Genomic DNA, 16,738 nt, shown 5'->3' on the forward strand with positions numbered 1-16,738 from the left:
TTCTAAATATATGTACAATACTAAAAAAAAAATAAAAAATCACAATTTAGAAGAGACCATTTAAAAAAAAAATCACACTTCATCTGAAAATTATTCATCTATTATTGCTCAAGATTATTTAAAATTGAAAAAGATGAAAGAGGAAAAAACTAATTGTTGTTCATTCTTTCAGTTTCTTTACGTTAAGTATTTGACAGCTGTTTTACTGTTTCCCTGTGTAGGGCTTTCACAAATCAAAAAGGGAAAAATCATTTTACAAAGTAGAAAACATGATTATAAAATCCACAAACATTGGCAAGGGGACTCAGGGACAGATGCAGTAACTGAAACTATTTTGAATTTCTTTTTAAAACTGACCAAGTTTCAGGTTTATAGTGCCCCTTTAAACAAATCAAAGGTATCATCTTCTCTTTCTCAACAGTACATTTACGCTTAACAAGAGTGGAATTAATGCTATTTTAAAGCTATTCACACAGTGTACAGTCTAAGGATAGGTATCAATATTTAAGCAGAACTCTCCACTGATGGCATGATTATGAAATTCTCTTGTAACACAGCTGCAAATAATGTATCTTAGGCCATCAATGACACTAAATATGTGAGGATCATAACTGACCTTATTTAAGGAGAATCAATTTAACAAGACAATTTAATATCATACTTCAAGAGAACCTTCTCAGCCTATCAGAATGCATGTCAGCAGTCATTTTATTGTATAATAAATTACCAGTGTGACATAGTTAACATTCCGAGCATTCCAAGTGGCCTCACTCTGCCACTACAGATATTAATGGAAGATCTGGATTTGGCTTCAGATGTTAAGAACTAAAAATGCAGGGGTTTAATTTTGTATTTGTTAAGCTTGTATTGTGATAGACTGAAAGACATGCAGGGCAGGTTATCTTGCTCTCTGCTTGTAAAGCATCATGTAAATGTATGGCTTTGTATAACTGATTTTATAGTTATTAATAAAAATACCATTGCCTCTTTTCCTCAGTACTAATCCAATTCCTTGTGCTAAACTACTCTTAGAGCAGGTCTACACTAACCCCCCAAGTCGAACTAAGGTACACAACTTCAGCTACGTGAATAACGTAGCTGAAGTTCGAAGTACCTTAGTTCGAACTTACCTCGGTCCACACGCGGCAGGCAGGCTCCCCCGTCGACTCCGCGGTACTCCTCTCGCCGAGCAGGAGTACCTCAGTCGACGGCGAGCACTTCCGGGTTCAACTTATCGCGTCCAGACAAGACGCGATAAGTCGAACCCAGAAGTTCGATCGCTCGCCGCCGAACTACCGGGTAAGTGTAGACCTACCCTCAGGCCTTGATCCTGCAATCTGGCCTTACACCAGTGATTAGCTCCACTGAAGTCAATAGGACTCTGAACTAATGCAGGAATTCCCCCTGCATGGACCTTGTAAAATCCAGGCCTTATTTTATCTATTTAGGAATTGAATTATTTCCAAAGAAAACAAAGGGGGGGGGGAGATATTTCTTAACTATAGTCTGCGTAAAAAGAAAAATGTTTCGAAGTGTGAACATGTACGCGCATGCAGTGCACAAAGATACTGCATGACTCTTCCTTTTAAGAGAGATGCATTAGGGTTATCCATGCAACTGAGTACCATCACTACATTTCACCAACATGGCTCCAATCCTACAAAGACTTACACAGGTGCTTAACTTTAAACATTGAATTGACATCAATGGGACTCACATGCTAAGTACACCTCTACCCCGATATAACACGACCCGATATAACACGAATTCGGATATAACGTGGTAAAGCAGCACTTCGGGGGGGGGGGGCTGTGCACTCCGGCAGATCAAAGCAAGTTCGATATAATGTGGTTTCACCTATAACGCAGTAAGATTTTTTTGGCTCCCGAGGACAGCGTTATATCGGGGTAGAGGCTGTAAATTAAGCATGTGCTAAAGCCTTTGCTAGATTGGGGCCTTAGTCTCCATTCAATCATCTTGAGGCCATTATGTACTTTGTCTATGCTTCTTAACCCTATAGATTTAGGTTAGATTGCTTCCTTTGCACTGCTTTATCTTTGATTAAGCAAGCAAACACACACACTTTCAATGCCAACACTACTCCCAGGGTAACCTGACAGGTGCGTTCTTAGCCCACATAATTCTTGCATTTATACCAACAGAGCAATCATCCTTAAAAACTTGCAGAAAAAGAAATATAGTAATTTAAAAGATAGTTGCAATTAATAATTTTCAAAAAAAACTTAGCAATAGATTTCCATGTTAATTTAGTTACCAGTCAGACCTACAAAAATTACATGAAATTACCCTTTCTAATGTTTTTGTAAATGCTTTTTCATACACAGGACTTGTAAAGCATTATTTGTGTATAATATTAGTGTATGTAAATCTATGAATAGGGCTCCGTGTCTGTCACGGAGGTCGCAGAAGTCACAGATTCCATGACTTTCCGTGACCTCCATGACTTCTGCAGCGGCCAATGTGGCTGACCCCAGGGCCAGCTGCTCAGGTAGCGCTGGGGCCAGCCACACTGGCTGCTGTTGGAGCAGCAGTGCAGCCAGCCACACCGGCCGCTGCTGGAGTGGCCCTGAGGACTACCCGAGCAGCAGCCGCTGCAACTGGCCCCAGGGATCGCCCGAGCAGCGGCCAGTGCGGCTGGCCCCGGGGACTGCCCGAGCAGTGATCCTTGGGGCAGCCATAGCAGCCGCTGTCTGCGGCCCCCAGCAGCGGTCCCAGGGCTGCTGGAGCAGCAGAGGTCAGCAGTACCTGGCAGCAGTCCTGGGGCACCGGAGCAGCTGCCAGTCAGCAGCAGCCCCCGGCAGCTAGTGCCGCGGACCCCTCCTTAGCAATACCCTCCCTAGCAGCGACCCCTCCCCCCAAGATTTAGTCTGGGGTATTTACAGTATAAGTAATGGACAGGTCATAGGTGATAAATTTTTGTTTATTGCCTGTGACCTGTCCATGACTTTTATTAAAAATACCCGTGACTAAATCATAGCCTTATCTATGAACCACCACAACAGGTGCACTCCTTTGGGACAATGCAAATCACTAAACCCAGAACAAAACATGCAAGAGCTGGGGCCAGAGCTTTCTCTATTGCGGGGACCCAACTACAGAACAATCTTCTAGAGGAGTTCAGGTGAATCCAGAGTCTAGCCATCTTTAGTTAACATTGCAAAGCCTTCTTTTTTGAGAAAACCTTTCCATCATAACTGACACTCATTCCCAATCCTCCCCCTTCACAAAGAAAACCCCTAAAGCTACCCCAGAGTTTTGATCCTGTAAAGGGGAAAGTATCAGAGAGACTCCATGAAGTCCATTAGGGATCTTGCTATTGATTTTACATGGAAGACACTTTGATGATAATGGGTGGCAGCATAAAACTCTAAGAAAGAAAAAAAGATTGTTAAAACCTCTCAGTTGCCTAGGAATGCAGTGACCCTTTAATCTGAATCTGAACATCACTTATTGGTTGAATTATATGAAACTCACACTATCTGATTAAGCGTCTTTTGCTGTTCCTTGAATCTTCGGTATTTCAATAGTTTATTGTGTGATGATGACACACCAGCTGTCGATGGCATAGGTAAAACTATAGGTGGCAAATGATTGTTCCAAGCCTCTTTATCAGTGGGTGGTGTCAATCTATTTGACAACGACATCTAAATGCATAATAAAACAAGAAAAATTTAATAGATTACTATATTAAATTATACTTGGATGAGAAATAGAATGGGTTAGTCACAATAATTTCCATGATCTAGACACCAAAGCAACACAGGCTTCTACAATGGAAAGATAGGTGCCGACTCCGTGGGTGCTCCAAGGCTGGAGCACCCATGGAAAAAAATTAGCAGGTGCTTAGCACTCACCAGCAGCCAAGCACCCTCCCCACCCCCCGTGCCTCCCGCCCACCGACGGCCCTGCCGATCAACTCCTCCCACTCCTTCCCAGAGCCTCCCACCCGCCGTGAATCAGCTGTTCCGTGGCAGGCAGGAGGTGCTGGGAGGAAGGGAGGGGAGCAGGGACGGGGAGTACTTGGGGGAGGGGGTGGAGTGGGGAGGGAAGAGGAGTAGCGGGGGCATGGCAGGGCCTTGGGGAAAGGGGTGGAGTTGGGGCAGGGCCTGTGGCTGAGCAAGAGTTGAGCACCCCCAGGGAAAACTGGAAGCCGATGCCTGTGAATGGAAAAACACTATACTGTATGTACTTAAAGTACAAAGGGATATTTAGGGTTCTATTCAGTCCTTGGTTCATACAAAAGAAAATAACTGGAAATGGTGAACGTGACTCTAAATGGTACATGAACAACTTGACTTATACTGTTCTTTTTGTCTCAACTGATCTGTAAGTGAAAATCTTGGTTTTGGGCAAGGGTTCCAGATAAAGGCTTCTGGTAAATATGGTAGACCTGCCTCATCTCTGGCTTTTACTGGTGGCCCCGCTTTTCATTCTGTGCTTCAGGTTTCCAACCTGTCAGCTACATCTCTGGATTTTCATGACTGGGCATCAACATTTTTTTTTTTCACTGTCTCCTGAATAGGCAGAGTGATGCTGGTAAACTAGGTCAAATCAGGGCCACAGCCCAGTTCACTTGTGTGTTAGTATCAAAAGCAACTGTTAGATGTAAGAATGTATTCAGGCCAATTTACTTGCTATTAGGATAGATCAAAGTAATTGCTGAATGTATACAGGTGTATTCAGATGTTTAAACTTCATGAAAACTAATGGGTCGTTACTGTATTCTTCTTGGTTATCTATTCCTGTTATAACGTAACAGCAAACATTTACTGTAACTAAATTACCTATCAAAGAAATCTTGTGAAATGCTAATGAAGAACATAAGGACTTTAACAGAAAATGCTAATTTCAAAGAAAATGATCATTCTGTGTGATGATCCAGGGCAAGACTCTGAATGCATTCCTCACTATCAGTCATCAAAGAAAAAGCCCATGTGGGTACAGACACTGTCAGCTGGCTTACAGTGTAAAGGGGCTGTAAATATGAATTAATGAAAAAATCCTTAATCTCTGGACTGCTAGGATTCTAACAGGGCAGAAAAACTGAACAAGAAGACAGAGATCCCCAGAATTAATCTGGGTTCAGAGTAGCAGCCGTGTTAGTCTGTATCTGCAAAAAGAACAGGAGTACTTGTGGTAACTTAGGCCTGGTCTACACTAACCCCCCCAATTCGAACTAAGGTACGCAACTTCAGCTACGTGAATAACATAGCTGAAGTCGACGTACCTTAGTTCGAACTTACCGCGGTCCAGACGCGGCAGGCAGGCTCCCCCGTCAACTCCGCGTACTCCTCGGGCCGAGCAGGATTACCGGAGTCGACGGCGAGCACTTCTGGGTTCGATTTATCGCGTCCAGACAAGACGCGATAAATCGAACCCAGAAGTTTGATTGCCTGCCGCCGAACCAGCGCGTAAGTATAGACAAGCCCTTAGAGACTAACAAATTTATTTGAGCATAAGCTTTCGTGGGCTACAGCCCCTTTTGGGAAATTGGCAGTTTATTAATCACGGCCACCATTTGGAATTACAAACTGTGATTTACCTGTAATTATATTTTACCTGCTTTAATCTCTCATTCTTTTTTCTTAGCTAACAAACCTATAGTTAGTTTGCTACAGAATTGGCTGCCAGTGTTGTTTTTGGTGTAAGATCGGGAGTACCAATTGATTTGGGGTAAGTGACTGGTGTTTTGGGACTGGGAGAAATCTGATATGGTGTTATTTGGTGCTCCTGCCATGGTCAGAAAACAGAAGGGATTTGTAAAGTTACTTGAAGATCAAATTGGCCGCCTGACAATCAAATTTCACTGTATCATCCATCAAGAAAACCTGTGTGCTAAAATTTCTAATTCAGAGCTTAATAATGTGATGAGTACAGTGGTGCGAATTGTGAATTTCCTTGTTGCTCGATCTGCTTTGACTCACAGACAGTTTCAAGCACTGCTAGAAGAGATGGACAGTGCTTATAACGACATTCCACTTCACAGCAACGTTTGGTGGCTAAGTTGTGGCAAGGTTTTGGTGCGCTTTGTAAACTGTTTTGATGCAATCAAGGCCTTTTTGTCGGAAAAAGGACAAAACTACCCTGAACTGGATGATGACAAATGGCTGTGTAAGCTCATGTTTCTAACTGACATCACCGCTCACCTAAACGAACTCAACCTCTGTCTCCAGGGTGCAGGGCAAACGGTTCTGGATCTTTATGAAGCCTGGAAAGCATTTGTTGTAAAACTAGCAGTTTTTTCCTCGGGATATTCGAACTTCTACTTTCCACTACTTCCAACACATAAAAGAGCTATCAGCATGTTGCACTGTCAGTGCGGATGAGATTGGAATGTACATGCAAGAACTGGAATCAGAATTTTCTGACAGATTTCAAGATTTCCAGAGATTTGGCCCAATTCTTTCTTTTCTAATTAAACCTGAAAAGTTCAACGAAAGCGACTTGGATTTGTCTGTATTTCAGTGGATGGGTGCTGAAGATTTCAAAATGCAGCTCATTCAGTTAAAAAGCTCAGAATCAGGGCTGGCTCTAGGTTTTTTGCCGCCCCAAGCAAAACAATTTTTGGCTGCCCCCCACCCCAGCTCTGGGCTCTCACACCCTCCCCCACCACCACCACCAGTGCCCTCCCCCACCCGCACCCCCTGCCACCCCAGCCCTGGGCTCCCCCCCACCAGTGCTGACTCCACCCGCTCCCCTCTCGCCTCCAGCCGGTCCGGCGCTGGCAGGGTCAGGGTAAGCAGTGGGGCTCCCGGGCCGCACCTCAGCCCAGGGTCCCTCCAGCCAGGGCTCCCATCTCCAGGACCGGCGGGACCCGGGAGGGCAGACCCGGGGAACCACCCCGGGAGGGGGCTGAGGAGCCGGGGCAGGGTAGCCCCAGAGGGAGCGGAGCCCTGGAGAGCGGGACGCAGGCCCCGCACGGCAGCGCCCCGCCCTCTATGGCCCCGCTGCTGCTTCTGCTTCTGGCTGCCCTGCCGCAGTCCCTGGACAGCTCGGGCCGCTTCGCCCAGCCCCGGCTGCAGCGCAGCCGCCGTGCGGCACCTGCCGGCAGCTCCCTGTGGCACCTGCCGGCAGCTCCCTGTGCCCTGCGGGGCGGCCCCCAGCCCAAGTGTCCCCCGCTCTGAGCCTGCCCGGCCCAGCCACGAGGTGCGGGCGCTGCTCCCCCATGGCGTGAACCACAGCGGCCCCAGGGCGTCCCCCACGCATGACGCGGCGCTGCTGCCAGGGCCAGTTCTAGGCTTTTGCCGCCCGAAGCAACAACAACAACAAAAAAAGATGGCCGCAATGCCACCCCTGAAAATGTGGCGCCCCAAGCACGTGCTTGGTTTGCTGGTGCCTAGAGCCGGCCCTGCTCAGAATTGTGGGCATCAAAGTTTGGAGATCTGCACAGTGCACTTGAAACTACTGAGAGAGATCCTGGGGCCTGTATTCTGACCTGCTGGATGTCCCTGCCAGTGAAATTTAACTGTTTGAAGAAAATTGCATTTGCAATGCTTTCAGCATTTGAATCCACATACCTGTGTGAACAGGTATTTTCACACATGAAATCTGTCCTCTGTCCCTCTCGGAGCCAGTTAACAACTGATCACTCAGAAGCCTGTGTGCAGCTTAAAGTATCCAAATACGTGCCAGACATTGGAAAACTCAGCAAGGAAAAGCAAGGCCAAGGATCACACCAAACTGATAAGATCTGCATTTTAATTTAATTTTAAATGAAGCTTCTTAAACATTTTAAAAACCTTATTTACTTTACATACAACAATAGTTTAGTTATATAATATAGAATTAATGAGAGAGACCTTCTAAAAACGTTAAAATATATTACTGGCATGCACAACCTTAAATTAGAGTGAATAAATGAAGACTTGGCACACCACTTCTGAAAGGTTGCCGACCCCTGGTCTAAAAGATACCATCAGAGATGCTTAGTTTTGCAGTTCTCAAACTGTGGATTTTTGTCTCCAGAAATTGTAGTGAAACATGCTGTGCTGGCAAACCACACACGTGTTTATTACATTTACTCCTGGCTTATTCTCAAGGTAAGCAATGCAAGGTAAAACTATGCTCAGGTTATTGATTAAGCATAGACTAGGCAATAGCTCACGTAGTCCCCTTGAATAGTTCACGTAGCCCCTTCACCAATCATGATTTATTGCACAAGGGGAGATGGCTATGGGTGAACCAATCAATATGTTACAAGTAACTATGATCTCATGCCTTTTGCTCTAATTACTGATAAAAACCCCAGCTCAAGAGAGCTTGGGACGCCTGCTTGACAAACCTCTTGACTCCGCGTCTCCTTGATCCCAACATCTGGTGACCCCGACGTGATACACCGGATCCCGAGGACCCCTGCTCATCCGACTGGAATAGTCTAGGTGCACCCGCTGGAAACAGCCACTCGTGAGTATGGGGGGTGATTTATCAGTGCCACAAAAGGCTCATGCTAAGGAATTATTTAAGCTCATTGAGGGGAGCGGTTGCCCAGCGGTTACGCTGCGGCATGTAGAGGATTTTGTTAAGGAAATAGAATGTCAATGCCCCTGGTACCCCGAAGAGGGGTCCCTGCAGCAAGAAGATTGGCAAAAAATAGGAACACAGCTCTTTGAGAAACCGAGAGCAGCAGTGCAGCACCTGCTCATGTGGCAGCGCTGTACTGAGGCAGTGGGAAAACTGGGGCTACAGGCGTCTCTCACTGCCGCCCCGCTTCTCACGCTGACGACACCGCCTCCGTACCCGCGGGTGCTACCACCAGCGCCTGCGGTGTCGGATACGGGGCAGCGGCCCTCGGATCCCCCCATTGATAAAGGAACTGATCAGCCTTGTTTCCGGGGGAATCGTGGGGGCTGCGTCCGGGCGGCGGTTGCGTTGGCGCGTGAGACAGGGGAATTGAGTTTGGAGGAAGAACATCAGTGGGAGGGGGAGTTGCCCATGCTAATGCCTATAACGGCAGAAGTCGATGCACAGGGCAATGCCGCCAGACAGTGGACGGCGCTACCGTATACAGTACTGAGGGAGGTGAGAAAAGCTATCACGGAGACAGGCATCAGGTCTAATTTCGTGACAGGCATCTTAGAAGGAATTGGAAATGGCTACACAATGGCTCCACAAGATTGGAAAGACTTATTTCGTATGGTGCTGACCCCCGCCCAGTATATGGTGTGGGATAGTGAGTTCAGGTTAGCTGCTGTAGGTTACTCAACCCCAGCTGCCATACCCGACCAGATTTATGGAGCAGGCCAATTTAGCACTATAGAGAGACAGTTGGAGTTAGACCCAGACACATATATTCGTACTAAACTTAGTGTTATGAGAGCTTTCAGAAGGGTTCCTGTAAGTGGGAAACCGACTAGGTCTTTCACAGCCACCCGGCAGCAGCCTACAGAGCCGTATCCGCAGTTCATAGATAGGCTCAAGGAAGCAGTACAGCGGCAGATCGATAACGAGGAGGCACAGACAGAGCTTTTACGGCGACTGGCTTATGAGCAGGCTAATGCTGATTGCAAAAAGGTACTGCAATCTATAATACATCGCCCCTCGTACACTTTAGCGGACATGATTCAGGCTTGCGCTGATGTCGGTAGTCAAACCCATGCTATGGCTCTTTTGGCGGGGGCTATAAGACAAGGTAATAAACCAGCAGGAAATTGTTTTAATTGCAAAAAACCGGGACACTTTAAAAGCCAGTGTAGGGCACCCGGGGGAGGAGCACATAAAGGAAGACCCCAGGAAGGGGGTAGGCCCTCCAAAAAATGTCCTAAATGCAACAAGGGGTATCATTGGGCAAATCAATGTCGATCAGGACTAGGGCAGGGAAACCAGTAATCGGGCCCTCCCCGGGCCCCGGAAAAACAACGGGGGCGGAAGAATTGACTAGGGCACAACCGGCAACGACCGGCAGTGCTGGAATAGACTTGTATAATCAAGAAGAAAAATCCTCATTCTTACCGGGGGAAGTTCTTTTAATGCCTACTCAACTGAAAGGGCCCCTTCCTGAAGGGACGGTGGGCATTATACTCCCTCGGTCATCAGCAAGTAAACAAGGAATTATGGTAGTTCCAGGAGTGATTGATGCTGATTATCAGGGAAAAATATATGTTCAGTATTGGAGTCACCTGCCTTTTACTTTAAGACAAGGGGACTCCTGGGCACAGATAATACTGTTGCCATATGAGCTCCCTGGAGAAAAATCACAGGTAACACGCACAGGAGGATTCGGATCCACCCGTACTGAAGGCAACAGCGATTCTTCCTTTCACCCACAGGTGGCAGCATTGGTACACCGAATATCCCTGCAAAAACCTCAACGTAAGTATACACTCCAAGGTAAGTGGCTGACCGGTTTGTTGGACACAGGGGCGGATGTTTCTGTCATAGCTGAAAAGGATTGGGAGCCTACATGGCCTTCTGAGCTAGCCCCTGCGGTATTCGGGGTAGGAGGAAGCCAAGCATCTCAAAAGAGCTCTCAATGGTTACCAGTAAAATCCCAGGAACAAGGCCCCATAATAGCATATATTCAACCCTGCATATTGCCTTTACAGTTTAACATTTGGGGAAGAGATTTGTTAGAACAGATAGGGGCAAAACTGGTTTTGGAAGATGAGTAAGCCTCAGGCTCTTCCGTTACAGTGGAAAACTGATAAGCCAGTCTGGGTAGAACAATGGCCATTACCTAAAGAGAAATTAGAAGCTTTGCAGCAATTAGTTGAGCAACAATTAAAAGATAAACACATTGAGCATACTACAAGCCCGTACAATACTCCTGTTTTTGTAATTAAGAAAAAATCAGGAAAATGGAGGCTCCTTCATGATTTGCGTGAAATTAATAAAATACTAGAACCAATGGGCCCCCTGCAGTGTGGCCTCCCCAATCCAAATTTAATCCCATATGACTACCAGGTAGCAATAATTGATTTAAAGGATTGTTTCTTTACGATACCATTACAGGAAAAGGATAAAAAATATTTTGCATTCACAGTGCCAGTCCTAAACAATGCCCAACCCACAACACGTTATCATTGGAAAGTGTTACCCCAGGGCATGTTAAATAGCCCTACCATGTGTCAGTATTTTGTAAACACTGCTCTTCAACCTTTCAGAAATAAGTTCAAAAAGCTACTTGTTTACCATTATATGGATGATATCTTAATAGCCGGTAGGCCCCTACCCACCACATGGAAAAGTGAGTTAACGGATATCTTAAGTCAATCGGGTCTGGTAGTAGCCCCGGAAAAAATACAGGAAGCCGAACCTTTTCAATATTTAGGTCATAAAATGCTTGCAGCATACTCCATGCCCATACTTCCAAAACTTACCTTGCCAAAAAAATTAACATATGTAGTGCTACAGCAAATTCTGGGATCCATAAATTGGATAAGACCGTATTACAAGATTCCCACATCTATGCTGACTCCACTGTTTAATGCCCTAAAATTAGGAAAGCAACCAGGAGATATAATATCACTGACAAACGAACAACAGGAGGTAGTGCATAAGGTCAACGAAGCCATGGCAGAAAGGTGGGTAGATAGAGCAGTACCTAATGTGCCCCCGTCCTTAATCATTCTTGGGGACATTAAGCAATTCATGGGGGCATTACTTCAACATACAAATGAAAGAGAATTTATTCTCGAGTGGATGTATTTACCACACACACACAAAAACACACTCGTCCCATTGTCTGGAATGATTGCTCAATTAATCACTAAAGGACGCAATCGAGCATTAAACTTGTTTGCCATGGATTTAGTAAACATTATTATACCCATCCCCATCGCCACCTGGGAAGTTGCATGCATGCACTCGGAGGAGGTGCAAATAGCACTAGCCAATTATGTTGGGTGCGTAACTTACCATACTCCAAAGGATCCTCGTCTCCAAGTTGCTCAACATATTCCACTGAAAGTATTCTACTTGGTATCTCCCGTTCCCATAAAAGAAGCTCTTACCATTTTCACCGATGGTGGCCCCTCCAGAGGGGTGGTCGCTTGGAAAAAAAATGACCAGTGGCAATCCCAGTTTACCTTACCGCAACGCTCTCCTCAGCGTGCGGAGCTAGCTGCGTTAATTCTTGCCTTTAACACATTTTCTGATCAACCAGTTAACCTCATAACAGACAGTTTGTATGCTGCAAATGTTGTTAGTAATATTGCTTCTAGTTGTGTTACTGCATCTTTGGATAATAATTTGCTTGGTTTATTTCTTTCCCTACAACTGATATTACGTCACCGACGACATCTATTTTTTATCGCACATGTTAGAAGTCATCAGCCTTTCCCCGGAGAAATCTCGCAAGGCAATGCCTATGCTGATAACGCCTTAAAGGCTTTCCCCTGCTCTCCTATGGAAAGTCACTCCTTACATCACCAAAATGCTAGGGCGTTGGCCAAGCAATTTTCCATACCACTATCTGATGCAAAAGCTGTTATTCAGCAGTGCCCTGAGTGTACTGGAAACCTCGCAGGACCCGCTATCGGGGTAAATCCTCGGGGGCTAGGTGCAAACCAATTGTGGCAAATGGATGTCACTCGGTTCCCACCATTAGCTCCCTGGTCCTATTTGCATGTAGTCATAGACACTTATTCTGGATATATATGGGCAACGCCACAAAAAGGGGAAAAGGCAAAACACGTCTGTAATCACCTCATTCGTTCCTTTGCAGTGATGGGAAAGCCATCAGCTTTAAAAACTGACAACGGCCCAGCCTATTGCTCTTCAGCAATGGCAGCGTTCTGCACGCGATGGGAAATCAAGCATACCTTTGGCATCCCATACAATTCCCAAGGACAAGCCATTGTAGAACGAGCTAATCGCACATTAAAAAATGCTCTCCTGCGGCAAAAACAGAAAGGGGGAATTGTCCCCGGCAGCCTGACAGAAAAGGAAGAATGGCTGGCTCAAGTACTGTTTACACTCAATCATTTAAATCTATTACCTTTCAATTCTCAATTTTTCACCAGGGCACAACGGCATTATCGGACGACCGAAGTTCTTCCTGCTCCAAAGGTAACCTATCGTCAGCTACCTGGCCCGGAGTGGAGCGAACCTGTGCCACTAATCACCTGGGGGCGCGGTTACGCAGCTGTATCAACACCAAGCGGCCCGCTCTGGGTACCTGCACGATATGTTCGACCATACAAGGATGGCGTGGCATCAGGGACTGAGCAACCCCATCCCTGACTTCAACATACACTTATATGATGAACAAGGAAAAGTGACAATGGGCCGAAAACGAGGGGGCCAACGAAATGCACCTGCCACATGGGGCCAAGTGAAGAACCTAGCTAATCAGGCTGAACAACTGTTGGAAAAACCTGCTCAGCAGTAAAAGCCTTAAATACAACTTCTAGAGCTCTAGCCTTGTTAAATGAGGAACAGAGCGAATTAAGACATGGACTTTTGCAAAACAGAGCGGCCATAGATTATCTTTTAATGCAACATCATTATGGGTGTGAAAAATTGGATGGTATGTGTTGCTTTAACCTAAGCAATAATGAAAAAGCAGTGAACAACCAAATTGTAAAACTACATACTTTAACAAAAGAAGTTACAATGGATGTTGGTTTTTCAGGATTCTGGGACTGGCTTACTGGGTGGCTGCCAGACCTATACTGGCTAAAGCAAATGTTTGCATATGTTATTGTTATAGTTATAGGATTAATAGTTTGTTGTTGTATATTACAGTGTATTCCTTCCCTTATTAGCCTATTTGTCCAAGGCTGCCCTTGGCAACGACTTAATACTAAACAGAGCATTCATTATGCCTGCAGATTGCTTAAAAACAAAAAGGGGGAGGTGTAGTGAAACATGCTGTGCTGGCAAACCACACACGTGTTTATTACATTTACTCCTGGCTTATTCTCAAGGTAAGCAATGCAAGGTAAAACTATGCTCAGGTTATTGATTAAGCATAGACTAGGCAATAGCTCACGTAGTCCCCTTGAATAGTTCACGTAGCCCCTTCACCAATCATGATTTATTGCACAAGGGGAGATGGCTATGGGTGAACCAATCAATATGTTACAAGTAACTATGATCTCATGCCTTTTGCTCTAATTACTGATAAAAACCCCAGCTCAAGAGAGCTTGGGACGCCTGCTTGACAAACCTCTTGACTCCGCGTCTCCTTGATCCCAACAAGAAATAACATGCTTATTAACAGCAAAAATGTTTTTAAATAAATAAATAATATAGAGAGGTGAGGAATAACAGACCTCAACCCTATTGTCCCTCTGCAAATTTGTGTACACAGAGTCAATCCCTTACCTCTTTCTAAAAGTTCAAAGTTTCAAAAAGTTCAATAAATATAAGATTGTTGGGGGCGGAATAGATCTGGACAAGGAGAAGAAGTGTGGAGATAAATATGAGAAGGGAGGGACAGGTAGTAGAAACAAAAGTGAAACTGTTTTGAGCAGCATATTCAAGAAGTCTTGAGGTCTTTCTGAGTGTAGCCTTCATTGATTTGAGATCTATCATACCATTCTCTCACTAGAAGGGAAAACCTATAATGACAGCAGGCCGTAAAAGAGACCCAGTTTGGGAATAAGAACCATTCAAGAAATATATGTTTGCTGATGATGTTTTAAAGAAAGTCACACCAGTGAACTGGTGGAAGTCACTTAAGCACTTGGATTCAGAGACTGTTGAAGTGATAATCTCACTTTTAACAGCAGTATCTTCTTCTGCCAGTGTAGAAAGAATATTTTCTTCCCTTGGACTGATTCATTCCAAATTGAGAAATTGTTTGGGACCTGAAAAAGCAGGAAAGCTTGTTTTTATTTTCCAGATTATGAACAAACAGGAAAATGAAGGTGAAGATGACTGAGTTAGCTGCAAAAGCCAATATTTTAAGTATCTCATGTTGACCTGGCTGACATAGTCGATTTAATTTTTGTTTCTTTTTTAAATATTTTATTTAACTATTCTAGTTAAAAACAATTTTAACAAAAAAACAAACCTGATTTAAAAAAAAAAACTTGAATGTTTAACTAAATTCAGAAATTCATATGCTTGTTTTGTTAAAATGTTACATGTTTGCTGTTGAAGAAAAAAATCCAGAATACATAACGTTGTTGTTTTAGTTAATAAAACAATTTAAATGTCTGTCTGGTGATGTTCTCTTCCTAATACAGCATGGCAAGAAAATCCTCCAAATATTAATGATTAACCTGTTGAATTGGAGATAGTTCACCTCCCAATTACTTCATAAATATCTGCTTCAATTGCCTTTGGTAAATGAAATAACCAATCATTCATTTTCTGATATAGCTGTAAAACTAATCTGAAAAGTTTTCAAAATAAATCACTTTAAAAACATATATAGTGTGTACCTTCTAAAAATGAAACCTGTATCTATCTCTGAGTTGTGAAGAATATGTATTAAGGTTATAACAACCAACAAGAATGCACTTTTATGTAGAAATCCGTGATTAAATTGAGTCTTCCTGACTAGTGATTTAAATAATGATTTCCATCAATTTGATTTAAATTATATCCACCCTGCTTGGAAGAGACTAACTGCAGATTTATGCAATTTTTCAGAGGATATCATTACCTGGTTGTAATGGACTATTTTTCCAAGTACCTAGAAATAATGTACTAGAAAGACATAACATGTCACAGTGTTACTGAGAACTGGACGTGCACTTTTGCTCTCTTCGGTATTCTAGACCAACTAGTGACAGACAACAGACCACAATTTACTGCAGAAGAGTTTAAGTCATTCAAAATTAAATATGATTTGGACCATATTACTAGCAGCCCACATTATGCACAAGTGAATGGCTGAAAGAGCTGTACAGACAGCCCCCAAAAAAATCCTACAGCAGGAAGATCCATTCCTTGCTCTTCTGAACTACAGATCAACACCGATAACAGCTACTGGATACAGTCCAGCACAACTCCTGATAGGAAGACAATTCGGAACTACTGTTCCAACTCTGGGAAAGAACCTATCTCCAAAGTGGTCATACATGAAGAGAGTACCAAAATAAAAAGCCAAAAAGATCTTATGAACACTTTTATAATAGATGTCAGTTAGAGAACTGCCTGGCATAGAACCTGGTGACTGTGTCACACTGGATGAAGAAAAAAAAATGGACAACTCCAGCTGCTTTAAAGAATTCATCACCCAGATCATACATGATGAAACCAACTATGGAGTGTTCAACAGAAACTACAGACATATTCAGTTTGTGCCTCAGAAAGATCAACAGAGCAAACTGTACAGGTGGTAGATGCAGAACAAGAAGATGATGACTCAAAGATTCCATACCGACCACAGCCCGTCATTGCAACTAGTGGATGACCAAATTGTTACATGTTAGGGTCGTGTAATTAGAAATGATTCAGAGGCAGTACAACTCAGAGATATTTAACAGACTGATCCATACTGAACTTTAAAGATAGCAGAAGAGTGTAAATTTTGTAAATGGTAGGAATGTAAAACTTAAGTGGGGAAATAGAATGTTAAACTACATTCTCCTGTTCAGCCACTAGGTGGCGCCATATACAACATACCTTACTGAAGCTCACAACAGCAGTTCCTGGCAGTGCATGATTAAATGATCTTACAGTGAATGCATGTATTTCTCTGGGAAGGAAGCTCTGTAGGCAGTCCATATCTAGTATAAGAGGTTGACATGCAACCTACTGTGTACAAGGTGTACATGACATCTGCCAATGCTGATGTTTACTTACACAAACGGAGACTATTTAT

The 16,738-nt window shown here is 44.1% G+C and overlaps 1 protein-coding gene across 1 annotated transcript in view; it reads right to left on the reverse strand.

Annotated features, from left to right (window-relative positions):
* Positions 1-3,665, reverse strand: part of DNAH12 (dynein axonemal heavy chain 12) — a 166,406-nt gene extending 162,741 nt beyond the window's left edge. The window contains exon 1 of the mRNA XM_065408714.1: positions 3,496-3,665. Coding sequence (XP_065264786.1) covers positions 3,496-3,665 — 170 coding nt within the window. The remainder of the gene's footprint in view (positions 1-3,495) is intronic.
* Between the last annotated feature and the right edge of the window lie 13,073 nt (positions 3,666-16,738).

This window comes from Emys orbicularis, chromosome 7, assembly GCF_028017835.1.
Source record: "Emys orbicularis isolate rEmyOrb1 chromosome 7, rEmyOrb1.hap1, whole genome shotgun sequence".
In the NCBI taxonomy this organism is placed as follows: Eukaryota; Metazoa; Chordata; order Testudines; family Emydidae; genus Emys; species Emys orbicularis.